Here is a 19,542-nt window from a genome sequence, read left to right as displayed (position 1 = left end):
AAGAACCCTAAGCACACAGCCAAGACAATGCAGGAGTGGCTTCCGGACAAGTCTCTGAATGTCCTTGAGTGGCCCAGCCAGAGCCCGGACTTGAGCCCAATCTAACATCTCTGGAGAGGTCTGAAAATAGCTGTGTAGCACCACTCTCCATCCAACCTGACAGAGCTAGATAGGATCTGCAGAGTTAAATGGAAAAACAGCAAAAACAGGTGTTCCAAGTTTGTAGAGTGATACGAAAGAAGTCTCGAAAGGTGCTTCAACAAAGTACTGAGTAAAGGGTCTCAACACTTCTATTTGATATTTTTATTAATAATTAGCACGTAAAAAATAAGCTGTTTTTGCTTTGCCGTTATAGGTTATTGTGTGAAGATTGATGAGGCACAACGTAACAGAATGTGGAAAAAGTCAAAGGGTCTGAATACTTTCCAAAGGCACTGTACATCTGCGACATCGGCTTAATTTCCAGAACATTTTGTTGTTGTTTTGTTTTTTACATTGTGGCTCAATTAAATGTTTTACATTATTGGGAAATATTTCCCTTTGGGGTAATAAACTGTTTGCTTGTGGTAGAGTGGCCAGAGAGAAGCCACTACTTAGTAAAAGGCACATGACAGCCCGCTTCTGGATATCAGGACAGCGATCACTCACCTCGGATTAGACAAAGATTTCTTCAACAACAACAACAAACAGGACTCACACGATATTCTCCAAACACCCCACAGGGCAGATATGCCAGTTATTTGCAAAAGGAAGCGACACAGAGGACGAAGAGCTGGATGCCTCTTCCGGACCCGCAGAAGGCAACTAGGAAAGCTGCCGTTACCATCAATATTGCTCGCCAATGTGCAATCATTGGACAATAAACTAGATGAGGTACGATCACGAATATCCTACCAACGGGACATCAAAAACCGTAATATCCTATGCTTCACGGAATCGCGGCTGAATGACGACATGGATATTCAGCTAGCGGGATACACGCTGCACCGGCAGGATAGAACAGTAAGATGAGGGGGGGGTCTGTGCATATTTGTAAACAACAGCTGGTGCCAGAAATCTAAGGAAGTCTCTAGATTTTGCTCGCCTGAGGTAGACTATATTGTGATAAATTGCAGGCCACACTACATGCCTAGAAGGTTCTCAGCTATACTTTTCTGGGCTGTTTATTTACCACCACAGACGGATGCTGGCACTAAGACAGCACTCAGTCAGCTGTATAAGGAAATAAGCAAACAGGAAACCACTCACCCAGAGGCGGCACTCCTAGTGGCCGGAGACTTTAATGCAGGGAAACTTCAGTTCTACCAAATCTCTATCAACATGTTAAATGTGCAACCAGAGGGCAAAAAATTCTAGATCACCTTTACTCCACACACAGAGACGCGTATAAAGCTCTCCCTCGTCCTCCATTTGGTAAATCCGAGCACAACTCTATCCTCCTGATTCTTGCTTAAAAGCAAAAATTAAAGCAGGAAGCACCAGTGACTCGGTCTATAAAAAAATGGTCAAATGAAGCAGATGCTAAACTACAGGACTGCTTTGCTATCACAGACTGGAACATGTTCCGGGATTCTTCCGATGACATTGAGGAAAACACCACATCAGTCACTGGCTTTATCAATAAGTGCATTGAGGACGTCGTCCCCACAGTGACTGCACGTAATACCCCAACCAGAAGCCATGGATTACAGGCAACATTCGCACTGAGCTAAAGTGTAGAGCTGCCGCTTTCAAGGTGTGGGACTCTAACCCGGAAGCTTACAAGAAATCCCACTATGCCCTGCGACGAACCATCAAACAGGCAAAGCGTCAATACAGGGCTAAGATTGAATCACACTACACCGTCTCCGACACTCGTCGGATGTGGCAGGGTTTGCAAACTATTACAGACTACAAAGGGAAGCACAGCCGCGAGCTGCCCAGTGACACGAGCCTACCAGACAAGCTAAATTACTTCTATGCTCACTTCGAGGCAAGCAACACTGAGGCATGCATGAGAGCATCAGCTGTTCCGGATGACTGTGTGATCACGCTCACCGTAGCCGATGTGAGTAAGACCTTTAAACAGGTCAACATACACAAGGCCGGGCCTCCCGGGTGGCGAAGTGGTTAAGGGCCACCAGAGACTCTGGGTTCGCGCCCAGGCTCTGTCGCAACCGGCCGTGACCGCAAGGTCCGTGGGGCGACGCACAATTGGCCTAGCGTCGTCCGAGTTAGGGAGGGTTTGGCCGGTAGGGATATCCTTGTCTCATCGCGCACCAATGACTCCTGTGGTGGGCCGGGCGCAGTGCACGCTAACCAAGGTTGCCAGGTGCACAGTGTTTCCCCCAACACATTGGTACGGCTGGCTTCCGGGTTGGATGCGTGCCGTGGTAAGAAGCAGTGCGGCTTGGTTGGGTTGTGTATCGGAGGACGCATGACCTTCGTCTCTCCCGAGCCCGTACGGGAGTTGTAGTGATGAGATAAGATGGTAGCTACTAACAATTGGATACCACGAAATTGGGGAGAAAAAGGGGGTAAATATTCAACAACAAAAAAACACACGTTTCAAAAAAAAAGCATACACAAGGCTGTGTGGCCAGACAGATTACCAGGACGTGTGCTCCGGGCATGTGCTGACCAACTGGCAGGTGTCTTCACTGACATTTTCAACATTTCCCTGATTGAGTCTGTAATACCAACATGCTTCAAGCAGACCACCATAGTCCCTGTGCCTAAGAACACAAAGGCAACCTGCCTAAATGACTACAGACCCGTAGCACTCACGTCCGTAGCCATGAAGTGCTTTGAAAGGCTGGTAATGGCTCACATCAACACCATTATCCCAGAAACCCTAGACCCACTCCAATTTGCATACTGCCCAATCAGATCCACAGATGATGCAATCTCTAATGCACTCCACACTGCCCTTTCCCACCTGGAAAAATGGAACACCTATGTGCGAATGCTGTTCATCGACTACAGCTCAGCGTTCAACACCATAGTACCCTCAAAGCTCATCACCAAGCTAAGGAACCTGGGACTAAACACCTCCCTCTGCAACTGGACCCTGGACTTCCTGACAGGTCGCCCCCAGCTGGTGAGGGTAGGTAGGAACACATCTGCCACGCTGATCCTTAACACTGGAGCTCCCCAGGGGTGCCTGCTCAGTCCCCTCCTGTACTCCCTGTTCACCCACGACTGCATGACCAGGCACGACTCCAACATCATCATGAAGTTTGCTGACTACCTGTGTCGTCAACAAACCTAATGATGGTATTGGGTCGTGCCTGATCACTGACAACAACGAGACAGCCTATAGGGAGGAGGTCAGAGACCTGGCCGGGTGGTGCCAGAATAACAACCTACCCCTCAACGTAACCAAGACTAAGGAGATGATTGTGGACTACAGGAAAAGGAGCACCGAGCACATCCCTATTTTCATCGATGGGGCTGTAGTGGAGCAGGTTGAGAGCTTCAAATTCCTTGGTGTCCACATCAACAACAAAATAGAATGGTGCAAACACACCAAGACAGTCGTGAAGAGGACACTACAAAGCCTATTCCCCCTCAGGAAACTAAAAGGATTTGGCATGGGTCCTGAGATCCTCAAAAGGTTCTACAGCTGCAACATCGAGAGCATCCTGACTGGTTGCATCACTGCCTGGTACGGCAATTGCTCGCCCTCTGACCGCAACGCAAGAGGGTAGTGCGTACGGCCCAGTACATAACTGGGGCAAAACTGCCTGCCATCCAGGAACTCTAAACCAGGCGGTGTCAGAGGAAGGCCCTAAAAATGGTCAAAGACCCCAGCCACACCAGTCATAGACTGATCTCTCTACTACCGCAGTTCAAGCGGTACCAGAGTTCCAAGTCTAGGACAAAAAGGCTTCTCAACAGTTTTTACCCCCAAGCCATAAGACTCCTGTGCATTGTGTGCCTCCCCAACCCGTCTTTTACGCTGCTGCTACTCTCTGTTTATCTTATATGCATAGTCACTTTAACTATACATTCACGTACATACTACCTCAATTGGCCCGACCAACCAGTGCTCCCGCACATTGGCTAACCGGGCTATCTGCATTGTGTCCCACCGCCCGCCAACCCCTCTTTTTACGCTTCTGCTACTCTCTGTTCATCATATATGCATAGTCACTTTAACAATACCTACATGTACATACTACCTCAATCAGCCTGACTAACCAGTGTCTGTATATAGCCTGGCTACTCTTTTTTCAAATGTCTTTTTACTGTTATTTTATTTCTTTACTTACCTACACACACATACCTTTTTCTCCGCACCATTGGTGAGAGCCTGTAAGTAAGCATTTCACTGTAAGGTCTACTACACCTGTTGTATTCGGCGCACGTGACAAATAAACTTTGATTTGTTTACTATTGTTGACATGGATTTGCTGACATGTGTAGTGGCATTGAATTTGAATTCCAATGGGGACATTGTGTTCATTATGTCATTCTCCTTCTCTCACAGGTTCTTCCAAAGTTGTCGTCCTCCATCGTTCATGAGATGGATAGTATCCTAGGCAACAAGCCCTATAGTAAAAAGGACTACAGATCCTAGAGGCTGCCTGAGGAACATTGTTGGGCGGATGTCAGCATCTTCCTTCTTCCTCGTCTGCGACCAGCTTCAGTTGAACAAGACACCAGGCACCATGGGAAATATATAGCCATTGAACCACTTGGGAAAGTCAATCAGAGTATCTAAATATATATATATATATCTTTCTCCCAACCCAAAGATTTTAGAGGAGACTTGGAGACATTTCCCATCCGAGGAATTGTATTCACCATTCACAGTCCTTAAAAGCACTTCGTTCATAAACTATTTATTCTATAACAGATTCTTGATTGAAAAGGTTCAGAATCCAGAACACCTTTGAAAAGGTTTTTGTCTTGTATAGGTCCCATAAAATAAATTGATCCAGCACTCCATTAAAGATGCACTGTGCAAAATCACAAAAATTCAAATAGTTCGCTTAATTTCTGTATATATGACAAAACAAGCAAGTGTAGTGCAGAGAATCACTGTAACATCTAAACCACTGTGAAATATCCACAATATTTTCAGCTGTTTGAAGCTAGTGTGCAAAACTGAAAGTAAGACACAAAAAAACAACAACTTAAGAACAGGAGCACATAGAACAGATCTGCCGCTTCTTAGACTTGCTTTCAATGAGAATGACATATCTTTAACACACATTTCTATGTGAATTTGGTCAGGTCGCCCAAAAAGTTACATATTGCAACTTTAAATAGCTAATACTGAACATTTGTTGAGATTACCAAAGCTGATACTATTCCATGCGTAGATAATAGAAATAGAATGATGAGTGGACATGATTCTGTATCTGATATAAAGGGCATGTGTCCCACTACTCTGATGATGAGTTGAAAAAGGACATTGAACACTTAAATAGTTAGTATGGTTAAACCACACCCATTCAACTAAGGCAACTTGGGCTGCCATCTTTTCAACTGGCAAAAAGTTGAGATCTTGCCTGCACCCACTCTTTCTTCAGTTTACAGACTGAACCATTATGAGTTATTTCTGAATTTCACCTAGCTACAAGACTGTACATCTGCCAGTCTGTGTGTTTTTTGTTGTTGTAAGCCTACCGAATGGCTGTGTCTATCCTATTCATTGTATTTCTTCACTTATATACCTTTACACACACACTCCCTCCCTCTGCATCAGTGTGAAGAGGGCAGCCCTCCCAGCCCTTGTACAGTAATGGCTTTTCAGAGAGCACTCAGTGAGAAAACCCCTTGCCTCAAAACTCTGTCACATCCTATTGTGACTGGATCAGGTTAAGTGTTTTTAACTTTTTACTCTCTGTATCGCAGAAGACAGAGTCCCGGGATTGGTCATGCAATTTTCCCAGAGTGCTCGATAAAACAGCTTCCTGTGTTATGAAGTTATATAACACAAAACAGAACGAACTGGCACCACCAAAAACTACTTCTCCCTTCCCGAAAATATATATGTTTGATTAAAGTGTAATGTTCCAGTTTCATAAATGCTTTCTGTGAGCAGACAATGGGCAGTTATATTAGTGTGTGTGTGTGTGTGTGTGTGTGTGTGTGTGTGTGTGTGTGTGCTCACTTTACCTGGTCATGGTCACTGCTGTAGTTGGACAAGAGACATGTTCACTCGTCTAAAGCCAAAGAGAACACCCCAACACACATATTACTGTACTGTATAATACTCAAGGCATCTAAGTGGTTTCTGCCAGTCAGAGTGACTGTGGTTAGTTTTGATTTCAGTCTCAATGTCGCTTGAGATTCATTTAGGAAGGCTTTCATGCAGACTAGTCTCCTTTCCTCTGTCATTGAAGATGTGGGAACATGATATTTGGGAAACACAGTTGCAAACATAGTATTTTCTGTGTTTGCAATGTTGCATTTACTGCCTAATGATGTTGTGGCCCTATTCTAAACATTGTTCAAAAGCATTTGTGACCTAGACACACCGGTTGTATCTCATTCTAAATGAGATAGAGATAGAAAGAGAGAAAAAGAGAGAGGGACATGTCTCAGTCAAAGTCAATGCTGCAAACCTCAGGAGTATCTTTGTTGGGTCTTTGGCGCCACCTTCAGGTCATAAAACATCAATGGCAGCATTGATGTTGATATTTCTTGTCTGAGAAAACACCCATCCTGTCTACAATTGGTATTAAAACCTGATCCATGCTTCACCTTAATATTTTGAGCTATATATTTTGATTTGATAATGTAATTTCAATTTGGCAAGATAACTTGCCATTATAACGACATGCTCTAACTATGGCAATGGATGGTCGATGGTATGATACCATTTAGTAACAAGACAGTGAAGTCTACAGTAAATACAATTTTGTAACACCTTACCCTCCAGTTTGCATAAATATCTATACCCATTGGAGTTGTGACACTGAGATAGTTGGCCCACATCAACTCTGCTGTCCAACCAGTTACTGAAATAAATGACTGGGTCTGAAATGACTGGAACTTGAGCATTAGGTCTGATGATAGTTTAAGGTAGGCTGATGGATGTGCTTCCAGGATAACTTAGACCGTAGTTCAGCACAACATAGGCCTGCAAAGATTTATGGGGTGTCCAGATTTGCAGGACACCAGACAAAAAAAGTGACTGTTTATATATTGCATGGGCACCCACTTTAACAGTACTCTTTAGCTAATGTTGATACAAATACAGCATATCGTCTGAGTGTAAACCTTCAGCTTTTTTAAAGTTGTCTACCTATGTTTTACATGTAACATACCTATGTTTCGTATGCTTAAATGATGTATCTAAGGATTACAACTGGCCTCGCCTGTAAGGCTTTTGGGCTTTCACCAAAGCTCACGACTGAGCAACATATAGGAAACATCTTATTTTAAAGACAGGTTATATACTGTAACCGCTCAAATTGTACAGTTGCATATGTGTGTGAGTGGGTGCATGTGTTCATGAGTGCGATCCTGTGTATGGGTGTATACCAGTAACCAACACTGCTCTCTTATGTTTCGTACTGTGTGCTCTGATGTTGACTTTGTGCATTTCTCTGAGCTTGTGGTCACCAGGCCTGGTTCTACCTAGTCCCAGTGAGCTACTGCAGAAGGCATCTCTACATCAGACTGTCACTTAGAAACATTAAGTAAAGGAGTGTGTTGGGAGCTAGCCTGGGTGCCAGGAGAAAGAGATGAGCACCCAAGCTATGCGTGAGCCTCACCCAATGAAAAGTGATTATTTAGCCACGGATCACTCTCTTTGGGTGTGTTTTAAAGTAAATTTACATTATATAACATTTCTATTCTTTCCAGATTGATGGAATGCTGGTCAGACACAAGTAAATGCAGCCCGAGCATCTAGTTAAGGCACGCTATAAAGACACACACTATGTTGTAGATAAGAGCAAACATAATCAACTAAGTAGAGAACGCTACTGTGCATTTCATGTAAAGGGACTAATTCACAAGCTATTTTAATGGTCTTATTTTTTACACACACAAATACTGTGCAGCGTAGGAATCTGTAATATAGTCAACTGCAAGCTATTTGTACATTTGCAATGTCAAAATACATAATGGATTCACAGATTCTTTCTGTACTGTATATAATCTAAATTCTGTATATACTGTATGGCTGTTAGCTATCACTTTCTGCCTTTGTTTTATCTTCTGTTCATTTTGCAAGCATTGCTAACTGAATTGTGATTGAAGCAGACTTTAGGTGAATTGTGTTTACAGCTTGAGAACATATAAATATTCAAATAAATGCTATAAATAAAAATAAACGTATTGACTTCATACAGAACATGACTTGACTGTGTGGAAATTTGTTCCCATTGAAGATGATCAAGTTTGTAAAGCAAAGACATTTAAAGCGGTTTGAATTGTTTATATTTAGTCGTAAACCTATCCAATCTGGAGAAAAAAGTGATGATGAAACAAGGGACAAAATTATCAGATTGTAAATTAGTTTGTTCATTTTCAATTTCAATTCATATCAAAATACAACACTAATGTTGTCTCTTGACCAAGGTGCCCTTGTAAATTACATTTTGATTATGTAACATTTTGCTCGCAACACAACACAGGCTGCCAAGATTGATGGAGTGTCCAGAATTTCAGTACACCAGACAGAAAAGTGACTGTTTATATATCGCATGGGCACCCACTATGACACTTCTCTTTAGCTAAAGTTGATACAAATACAGCATATTGTCCAAATGTAAACATCCAGCTTTTTTTAATGTTGTATGGTTAAGAGTGTTTACATTAGTGAGTGGTTACATTGGCTAAATGAGATAATTTCATCTTTAAACACAAAGCATTCCAATACAAGACTCAAAAGTCTTCTCGGAAGGCCAAGATGGATAATGGTTATAAAGGTAATGAATCTGCCTTTAGAATATCGAGTATGGGACGCAGTTTGGGTCTTTGAATGTCAAAAAAGATACGTCAAATAACAAAATGCTAATTATATGCAAATGTTGGCCAATCACAAATAAGGCGCGTGTAAAGCCAGCTAGCTCATTCATCGTCAATCATTTGTGTTAAAGATTTTCACTTAGACTGGTCCTTTTTAAAGGGCTCATCGGGGATCTGAACTCAGGACCTCTCACAACCAAAGCAAGAATCATACCCCTAGACCAACAAGCCACTTTCCAGCATGTATAATGCATTACTGATTACTGAAGACAACAGGTAACAGCCAATCGGTCTCCACAGGAAACTTGGAGACTTTATTTACGTTTCAGAACTTAGTAATAGCAGGCTCATCCTAGATTTCTAGCAGACACCAATCACACTCTAAGCGAGAATCATACACAGAGAAAAAGGAACCCATTTCAGGTGTTTCTCTTAAATAGTGCTTATTTCTAAATGTTGGCTGTGTGTATTTCAGTGAAGACATATTCTGAGAATTGTGCACACACACACACACATACCTTTTTCGCACTATTGGTTGAGCCTGTAAGGAAGCATTTCACTGTAAGGTGAACCTGTTGTATTCGGCACACGTGGCAAATAAACTTTGATTTGAATCTCGCACGCGAAGCGAGAATCAAATCAAATCAAAGTTTGCCGTACCAGGCAGTGATGCAACCGGTCAGAATGCTCTCGATGTTGCAGCTGTAGAACCTTTTGAGGATCTCAGGACCCATGCCAAATCTTTTTAGTTTCCTGAGGGGGAATAGGCTTTGTAGTGCCCTCTCCACGGCTGTCTTGGTGTGTTTGGACCATTCTAGTTTGTTGTTGATGTGGAGACCAAGGAATTTGAAGCTCTCAAACTGCTCCACTACAGCCCTGTCGATGAGAATGGGGACGTGCTCGGTGCTCCTTTTCCTGTAGTCCACAATCATCTCCTTAGTCTTGATTACGTTGAGGGATAGGTTGTATTCTGGAACCACCAGGTCTCTGACCTCCTCCCCATAGGCTGTCTCGTCGTTGTTGGTGATCAGACCTACCACTATTGTGGTCGTCTGCAAACTTAATGATGTGTTGGAGTCGTGCCTGGCCATGCAGTCATTGGTGAACAGGGAGTACAGGAGGGGACTGAGCACACACCCCTGGGGAGCTCCAGTGTTGAGGATCAGTGTGGCAGATGTGTTGCTACCAACCCTCACCACCTGGGGGCGGCCCGTCAGGAAGTCCAGGATCCAGTTGCAGAGGGATGTGTTTAGTCCCAGGTTCCTTAGCTTGGTGATGAGCTTTGAGGGTACTATGGTGTTGAACGCTGAGCTGTAGTCGATGAACAGCATTCTCACATAGGTGTTCCCTTTGTCCAGGTGGGAAAGGGCAGTGTGGAGTGCATTAGAGATTGCATCATCTGTGGATTTGTTTGGGCGGTATGCAAATTGGAGTGGGTCTAGGGTTTCTGGGATAATGGTGTTGATGTGAGCCATTACCAGCCTTTCAAAGCACTTCATGGCTACGGACGTGAGTGCTACAGGTCTGTAGTCATTTAGGCAGGTTGCCTTTGTGTTCTTAGGCACAGGGACTATGGTGGTCTGCTTGAAGCATGTTGGTATTACAGACTCAATCAGGGAAATGTTGAAAATGTCAGTGAAGACACCTGCCAGTTGGTCAGCACATGCCCGGAGCACACGTCCTGGTAATCCGTCTGGCCCCGCAGCCTTGTGTATGATGACCTGTTTAAAGGTCTTACTCACGTCGGCTACGGAGAGCGTGATCACACAGTCGTCCTGGACAGCTGATGCTCTCATGCATGCCTCAGTGTTGCTTGCCTCAAAGCGAGCATAGAAGTTGTTTAGCTCGTCTGGTAGGCTCGTGTCACTGGGCAGCTCGCGGCTGTGCTTCCCTTTGTAGTCTGTAATAGTTTGCAAGCCATGCCACATCCGACGAGCGTCGGAGCCGGTGTAGTATGATTCAATCTTAGCCCTGTATTGACGCTTTGCATGTTTTATGGTTCGTCGCAGGGCATAGCGGGATTTCTTGTAAGCTTCCGGGTTAGAGTCCCACACCTTGAAAGCGGCAGCTCTACCCTTTAGCTCAGTGCGAATGTTGCCTGTAATCCATGGCTTCTGGTTGGGGTATGTACGTACAGTCAATGTGGGGATGACGTCCCCAATGCACGTATTGATAAAGCCAGTGACTGATGTGGTGTATTCCTCAAAGTCAACGGAAGAATCCCGGAAAATGTTCCAGTCTGTGATAGCAAAACAGTCCTGTAGTTTAGCATCTGCTTCATCTGACCATTTTTTTATAGACCGAGTCACTGGTGCTTCCTGCTTTAATTTTTGCTTGTAAGCAGGAATCAGGAGGATATAGTTGTGGTCGGATTTACCAAATGGAGGGTGAGGGAGAGCTTTGTACGCGTCTCTGTGTGTGGAGTACAGGTGATCCAGAATTTTTTTGCCCTCTGGTTGCACATTTAACATGTTGATAGAGATTTGGTAGAACTGAATTTTCCCTGCATTAAAGTCTCCGGCCACTAGGAGCGCCGCCTCTGGGTGAGTGGTTTCCTGTTTGCTTATTTCCTTATACAGCTGACTGAGTGCGGTCTTAGTGCCAGCATCCATCTGTGGTGGTAAATAAACAGCCCAGAAAAGTATAGATGAGAACTCTCTAGGCCAGTAGTGTGGCATGCAATTTATCACAATATACTCTACCTCAGGCAAGCAAAATCTAGAGACTTCCTTAGATTTCATGCACCAGCTGTTGGTTTACAAATATGCACGCCTACCTCTGTTCTATCCTGCCGGTGCAGCGTATATCCCGCTAGCTGAATATCCATGTCATCATTCAGCCATGATTCCGTGAAACATAGGATATTACAGTTTTTGATGTCCCGTTGGTAGGATATTCGTGATCGTACCTCGTCTAGTTTATTGTCCAATGATTGCACTCTGGCGAGTAGTATTGACGGTAATGGCAGCTTTCCCACTCGCCTTCTGCGGGCCCGGACGAGGCATCCGGCTCTTCGTCCTCTGTGTCGCTTCCTTTTGCGAATAACTGGGATGTCTGCCCTGTGGGGTGTTTGGAGAATATTGTGTGAGTCCTGCTTGTTGTTGTTGTTGTTGAAAAAATCTTTGTCTAAACCAAGGTGAGTGATAGCTGTCCTGATATCCAGAAGCTCTTTCTGCCGTAAGATACGGCTGAAGAAACATAATGTACAAAATAATTTACAAATATTGCGGAAAAAAACACATAACAGCACAATTGGTTAGGAGACCGTAAAACGGCGGCCACCTCCTCTGGCGCCATCTTCCAGGGAATCACACCGCTAGACCAACGAGCCACTTTCTAGCGTATATATAAGATGAAGAAGACATTATTTACGTTCCTGACCTTTGTAAAAGTTACTTCATCCAAGATTAATCTCAGACACCAATCACAATCTAAGCTAAAATCATGCACAGAGATAAATGAGCCCATTTCAGCTGATTCTCTTAAATCCAGCATTGGCTATGTTTCAGTAAAGACACATTCAGAGAATGGTGGTGAAGGTTTTCACTTCAACTTTACCTTTTTAAAGGGGTCACCTGGGATTTGAACCTGGAACCACTCACACCAGAAGCGAGAATCATACCCCTAGACCAATGAGTCACTTTCAAGTGTATAAAAGGCATTACTGATAAAAGACGACGTGTAACAGCCCATCTGTCTTCACAGGAAAGTTTTTTTTATGGATGATGAAGACTTTATTTACGTTTCCGACCTTTCGTAAAAGTAGGCTCACCCGAGATTTGTAGCAGACACCAATCACACTCTAAGAGAGAATCATACACAGAGAAAGACCAACACATTTCAGCTGTTTCTCTTAAATACCGCTTAAATCTAGCATTGGCTGTTTCAGTGAAGACAAATTCTGAGAATTGTGTATAAGGTTTTCACTTAGACTGGTCCTTTTTAAAGAGCTCGGTTGGGGATTTGAATCCAGGATCACTCGCACCCAAAGCATGAATCATACGCCTAGACCAACGAGCCACTTTCTAGTGTATAAAAGGCATTACTGATACAGACGACAGGAAACGGCCAATCTGTCTCTTCAGGAAACTTCTTTTTACGGATGAGAAGACTTTATGTACGTTTCTGACCTTTGTAATATTGGGTTCATCCAAGATTTGTAGCAAACACCAATCGCACTCTAAGCGAGAATCATACACAGAGTAAAAGGAGCCAATTTCAGCTGCTTCTCTTAAATACTGTTTAAATCTAGCATTGGCTGTGCGTGTTTCAGCGAAAACATATTTTGAGAATTTATGTAAAGGTTTTCACTTAGACTGGTCCTTTTTCATGGTCTTGTCCGGGATTTGAACCCTCTCTCACCCGAAGCGAGAATCATACCCCTAAAACAACGAACCACTTTCAAGCATATATAAGGCATTACTGATAAAAGACGACAGGTAATAGCCCATCTGTCTTCACAGGAAACTTTTTTTTATGGATGAAGACTTTATTTACGTTTCCGACCTTCGTAATAGCAGTCTCATCCGAGATTTGTAGCAAACACCAATCACACTCTAAGCGAGATACATACACAGAGAAAAAGGAGCCCATTTCAGCTGTTTCTCTTAAATACTGCTTAAATCTAGCAATGCCTTTGTATGTTTCAGTGAAGACATATTCTGAGAATTGTGTTTAACGTTTTCGCTTAGACTGGCCCTTTTTAAAGGGCTCGGTCCAGGATTTGACCCCTCTCACACCCAAAGTGAGAATCATACCCCTAGACCAACGAGCCAATTTCTAGAATATAGGAGGCATTACTGATAAAAGATGACAGGAAACAGCCCATTTGTATTCACAGGAAACATTTTTTTTTTTATAGATGAAGACTTTAAAAGGTTATCTATGCCTGTGTGTGTGGGTGTGAATAAAAAGAGTATTCCCTATCCTGTGGGTGCATCTGTCTCCAAATGTCTAGTAAATTGAGATTCTTCATGAATGACATGGTGAGCTTGGCGACTTTGGTAAAAAGGGAGGACCTATCAAGAACTGTATCTAAACCAAAATTATGTCATATACCAGTAGCCATCCTAGTAGTGTTTGAGCAACCTGAAGGAAGATATTCTGAATAAACGTATGGTCATCAAAGTTAGGAGCATAAATATTCAATAGGGTCCAAGACTCCGAAAACATATGCCCCTGCACCAAAACAAACTTGCCTGATCAGAGATGGTGTTGTTGACGCAGAAGAAGATGTGTCTATCTATTTTAAAATTGCAGTTCCTCTTGCTTTGGAGTTAAAAGAGGACGCAAAAACGTGTCCTACCCATTCCCTCTTTAGTTTATTGTGTTCAATGGCTGTAAGAGGTGTTTCTTGTAAAAACACAATATCAGCCTTTAATTTCTTATGGTATGTAGACTCTTTTCCTCTTAATCGGGCTGTTAAGACCTTTTACTTGAATGTGACATATTTTAGTGGATTAAGCATAGGTTGGGTTTCAAATATATAACCAAAAGGTAATCCTTCATATGTAAATAGTCAGGTAATGTTTCAACTTTAGTTACAACATTGAAGTGACCTGTGTCTCTTTAGGAAGGAAACCACAATAAACATAGAAAAAAACAGAACCCCCCACCCTAATTGTCAGACTAAAACCACAATCCCAAATATCAAACATGAAAACACTTGTAGAGATACGTTGTTGCTCACTTTCCATCTTGCTCTTACTAGCTAAACCTTGGTGTAAACTAAAAACCTACGAGCTCTCTATGTTGAAAACAAACATTGTGAATAGACATTTATGGCTGAATATTTACTGTCCACAGGGCTGCTCGAGTCTCTTTTCAGGAGAGGAGAAACATAAATGGGGTGGAAAGCAGTAGGCCTAAGCCTACTAATTTGCTTCGCCTAGTGGATTTTGGCGAAACCAAAATATACTCTCCTGTAAATGTAATAGAACTCACCACGGGGGGAAACTACTAGTTGAAAGTGTGCAAATCAATTGAGGCGACCAGATAGCGCGGTAAACGGTTCCAAATTCCAAGAAGATATCAGCAGTTCAGTCCTAGGACAGCACGGATAAGAAAAAACAAACAATAAACTGCGTCTTATCCCAGAGAAAGACCATTGTGAATAAAACGCGTTTCAGTTCTTTGAGAAAAGTGAACACGTCTGCCGGTATGTCGAAGAGATGGCTTCGGCCATTGTACTGAACTTTCATCCGTGCATGATGAATGAGGTAGCCGGTGATGTTCTTCTCCTTCAGTGCTTTGGCGGCAGGTCTGGACTGCTTGCGACGTCAGGCGAGATCCGTGCTCATATCCGGGAAAAGGCTGACCCTCTTGCCATCGATGTTGATGTCCCCTTTGGCTCTTGCGAGTTGCAGTATCTTCTCCCTGTCCTGGAAACGGAGGAACCTGATCAGGACTGCCCGTGGGGGCTCATCTGACCGCGATTTCGATGCTGATGTTCTGTGGGCGCGTTCGATTTCCAGCGGTTTGGTGAAGTTGACTATGCCTAGGACATCAGGGATCACGGCCCTCGCTGTCTTCTCTCAATCCCACCACACGCTACGTCTGCTCTGGTTCTTCATCTGGTCTACCTTGTTATTGAGATAGGCATTGTCCTTCTGCAGCTGTATCAGAACCTGGTCATGTTGAGTGACGGTATCTTCAACTGTGCTAATGCGCAACTCAGCCTCAGTTGTTCTCAAAAGGAGATCATTCAGGGAGGATTTCAGGTCGTCAATGGAAGAATGGAGTTCAGCCAATTTCTTGTAAATTTTCAGAGAAAGACCTTTGCTACCATCTCCCGGAGGAGAGTAGCAAGTATGCCGGCAGGCTTGTAAGAGGCTGCTGAGAGCAACAGTCTGGAACTGTCATCTGAGTTATGAGGGCTAATGGTAATCTTGCTAGCTGTGGCGTTATTGTTACCTTGGGATTCAACTAAATTTTGGTCATCCTTCTTGCCTCTCGGTCAGAGGTCCATGGCTCTTTGAGAAGGTAAGTACTTGACAGTTTATCAGCCGATGTTAGAATATTGTTTCAACGTTGTTATTTAGGTAATAATAGGATAACTTTGAAGAGCTCGGTTTGTCAACTTCTGCTCAGCTTCGCGGCATCACGTGCTCACCAACGCTAGTTGTAACCAATATTTTCAGAGAAACAGATTAAATGGGTTCCTTTATCGCTGTGTATGATTCTCGCTTAGAGTGCGATTGGTCTCTGGTTCAAATCTCGAATGAGCCCGCTTTTACAAAGGTGAGAAATGTAAATAAAGTCTTCATCATACATACAGTGGGGCAAAAAAAGTATTTAGTCAGCCACCAATTGTGCAAGTTCTCCCACTTAAAAAGATGAGAGAGGCCTGTAATTTCCATCATAGGTACACTTCCACCATGACAGACAAAATGAGAAACACATGGGCTGTTAACGGTCGTTTTTCATCAGTAATGTTCTAAATGACATAAAGTGGCTCGTTGGTCTAGCGGTATGATTCAGGCTTTGGTGCGAGAGGTCCTTGCTTCAAATCCCGGACGAGCCCTTTATATAGCTTTAACACACTTTCTAAAATAAACTTCTTCACAACAGTATCTCGGACCTGCCTGGTGTGTTCCTTGTTCTTCATGATGCTCTCTGCGCTTTTAACGGACCTCTGAGACTATCACAGTGCAGGTGCATTTATACGGAGACTTGATTTACACACAGGTGGATTGTATTTATCATCATTAGTCATTTAGGTCAACATTGGATCATTCAGAGATCCTCACTGAACTTCTGGAGAGAGTTTGCTGCACTGAAAGTAAAGGGGCTGAATAATTTTGCACGCCCAATTTTTCAGTTTTTGATTTGTTAAAAAAGTTTGAAATATCCAATAAATGTCGTTCCACTTCATGATTGTGTCCCACTTGTTGTTGATTCTTCACAAAAAAAATACAGTTTTATATCTTTATGTTTGAAGCCTGAAATGTGGCAAAAGGTCGCAAAGTTCAAGGGGGCCGAATACTTTCGCAAGGCACTGTACCTAACCGTTGTTGGGCACTGTTTGTCACCGTTATAGGGCAATTAATGTATTGTTTAGTGTTGTGGCTTTGCTGGCATGCATCCCACTTATTTTTTTGCCCCACCAAGATTTACATGCTAAATTTGCAACTGAATAAGAACTATGTATTTACTATGAAATATGTTAACTTCTTTATACAGTAGTATCTGGTAAAATCTTAATACACAAATATTTGAAATATGTGCTTAAATGCAATATTTTCCGACTTCAACATTTCTAAAAATATCTAGAATGAGTAAATGACATTCTTACAGTTAAAAAAATCAAATGTAATGCTTTTACATTTTTATATGGAAATGAAATGTAAAACTTGTGTGTAGAGAGGTTTATTTTGTTTAATGTTCATAGATTGAAAAATGTATATTTTTTGTTTTTCATTGTATTGTCCACTGATAAATACTCCTAGTCACACCCCTGTACATGGATGGAAACTCTGACAGATACCTCTGCTAGTAAAATGTACATGTCATTTTGAGCGAATATTAGATCATTCACTTGAAAATCGATATACAAGTGGATGAAAATCTAGCTATTGCCTTCATATAGTGGAAGAAAATATAGGCCTAAATTCTGGAAAAAAATTAATCTGACCCTTTCTCTCTGTTAGTATGTGTAATCTAGTGCAAGCTTGTTGAAAGTATAATATTTTCTGGGGTCAATTATGCATTAGTCAGCCATAATGACTGTTTACTGTTTTGTGTATATATCAAGAAAGAAATAAACAAGTCAAATACTGCGTTTGTTTATTGTACAAATACGCATATTGCTAGCATTTCAGTCCAGCAAGTTTTTTTCAAGGGGTAAATGTTTAAACAGGCTTTATAACACTATCATACAAAAACAAAGAAAACAAATAATCATATCAATTGAAATAATACGGACACCAAATCCAGGACAACATCTTTTGATCCTTGTTTAAAAAGGCCTGGTCCAGTTTTTAAAAAAAATCCAAAAACAATCCTGATTTTCATATAATCTTTCTACAACCTCAGATGAAATTAACATTACCAAAGTGTTAGAAATATGGTCAATGTTGTTGGGGGGGAATGTACCATAGAAATGCAGGAGTTCAGCACATTGCAACAGATATTGCACTCTGAAGGGAGAATCAAAAGGCAGGAAAATAGAACACTTGAGAGAAAATGCAAAGCAATTACATTTATCATAAAAGATGCTTTCTCCCACATAGGACTAATGCAGATGGGCATCATGATTATGTTTTCTGGTTCATTAAAATATTCATTCAGTTTGGGCATTATTATCCATGACACCATCTACACATGGTATATGAATAATATTTCAAATCCAAATGACAGACAATACGATCATTTAGTGTCCATGAAAATGTGTCCATGTCTTCTTTCAACATGTGGTGTATTATGATCCATTTCAAAATGTGTCCAGCATGCCAGCAACAAGTCCACTCCGACATTGGATTTCACACTTAAATAGACATTATAAACTGGGTAGTTTGGGTCCTGGATGCTGGTTAGCTGAAACAGCATTTCAGCCCTGTGTACATCCGACAATATACCACAGTATGATGCAAAAATACTTGTTTACTGTTCTATTTACGAAGGTAACCAGTTTATAATAGCAATAAGGCAACTCAGGGGTTTGTGGAATATGGCTAATATACCACACATCCTGTGGCCTTATTGCTTAAATATACTTAGAGACTCCAACTCAACCCATTTTCTGGCCTGTCTTCCACATGTCTTCTCTACACCTACAGGTTGTACTACTTCACCTGATGAAGGCATTTTGTGCTGGGTATTGGCATTTAAACTGATATCAACCCCCCTTGTCTGATACATAGCACTTAAACATGGTAAAATAAGGGTTAAATAAAAAGTACTCGTACAAAAATTTTCAAAAAGGACCCTGTGGTTTTGGTAGGACGCACAAAGTCATACATTTGCCTTGTGAAAACCAACCTTAACGGCTATGCACAAGCTGTTCAATATGAAGATTATTTACTCCGTCAAAGACTAAATTAAGATTAGTATCAAGCTCACACAAAAACAAACTAAATCAATGCTACTAAAACAACTTTGAGATAGATGCACTTTCACCCCATTTCCATTGGTACTGCACATGATACCAGGGTAATATTCAATGGGCAAACATTGTGGAACATTGCAGATAGAAATGTAATGAAAAGAGCTGATGTGACTCCCAAGACTTTGAAAGAGCTCTAAATATATATATTTTTTAAAATCTATTCCTGAAGTGTACTTTTTGAAGGGGAGGCTTTTCCATGAATCCAACATTATTCTACATGTCAGAGACATTTTTGTTCTACATAATATATTTATATCTGGACGTGCCACAATGTTGTGCCCTGCTGAAAGCGGGCAATATCATTCACAGCAAAATGTTTCGCTTCAAGTGTACAGCTCGACCAATCAATAAATTCTAGACTAACATAATCCTTTCTTTTTATGTTTACATATATTTATAACCATTCTCCTACACCCATGATAAATCCTACTCTAATCAAATATTTTAGCACCATATAGTAGCTATGTACAATGTATCCATCCCCTATGATCACAGGGCCATTCATGATCAGGACAAATGCATAA

The 19,542-nt window shown here is 42.0% G+C and overlaps 1 protein-coding gene across 5 annotated transcripts in view; it reads left to right on the top strand.

Annotated features, from left to right (window-relative positions):
- LOC112215187 (voltage-gated potassium channel subunit beta-2-like) overlaps window positions 1–5,108 on the top strand; it is a 104,953-nt gene extending 99,845 nt beyond the window's left edge. For all 5 annotated transcript variants that reach the window (XM_042299349.1, XM_042299346.1, XM_042299345.1 and 2 more), the window contains one exon: window positions 4,472–5,108. In XM_042299349.1, the coding sequence (XP_042155283.1) occupies window positions 4,472–4,561 (90 nt within the window). In that variant the 3' untranslated portion in view covers window positions 4,562–5,108. The remainder of the gene's footprint in view (window positions 1–4,471) is intronic.
- Window positions 5,109–19,542: the final 14,434 nt, after the last annotated feature.

Source organism: Oncorhynchus tshawytscha, linkage group LG16 (assembly GCF_018296145.1).
Source record: "Oncorhynchus tshawytscha isolate Ot180627B linkage group LG16, Otsh_v2.0, whole genome shotgun sequence".
NCBI classification, from domain to species: Eukaryota; Metazoa; Chordata; class Actinopteri; order Salmoniformes; family Salmonidae; genus Oncorhynchus; species Oncorhynchus tshawytscha.
The sequence above is the reverse complement of the archived record's forward strand: the minus strand, read 5'-3'. Positions and strand labels throughout refer to the sequence as shown.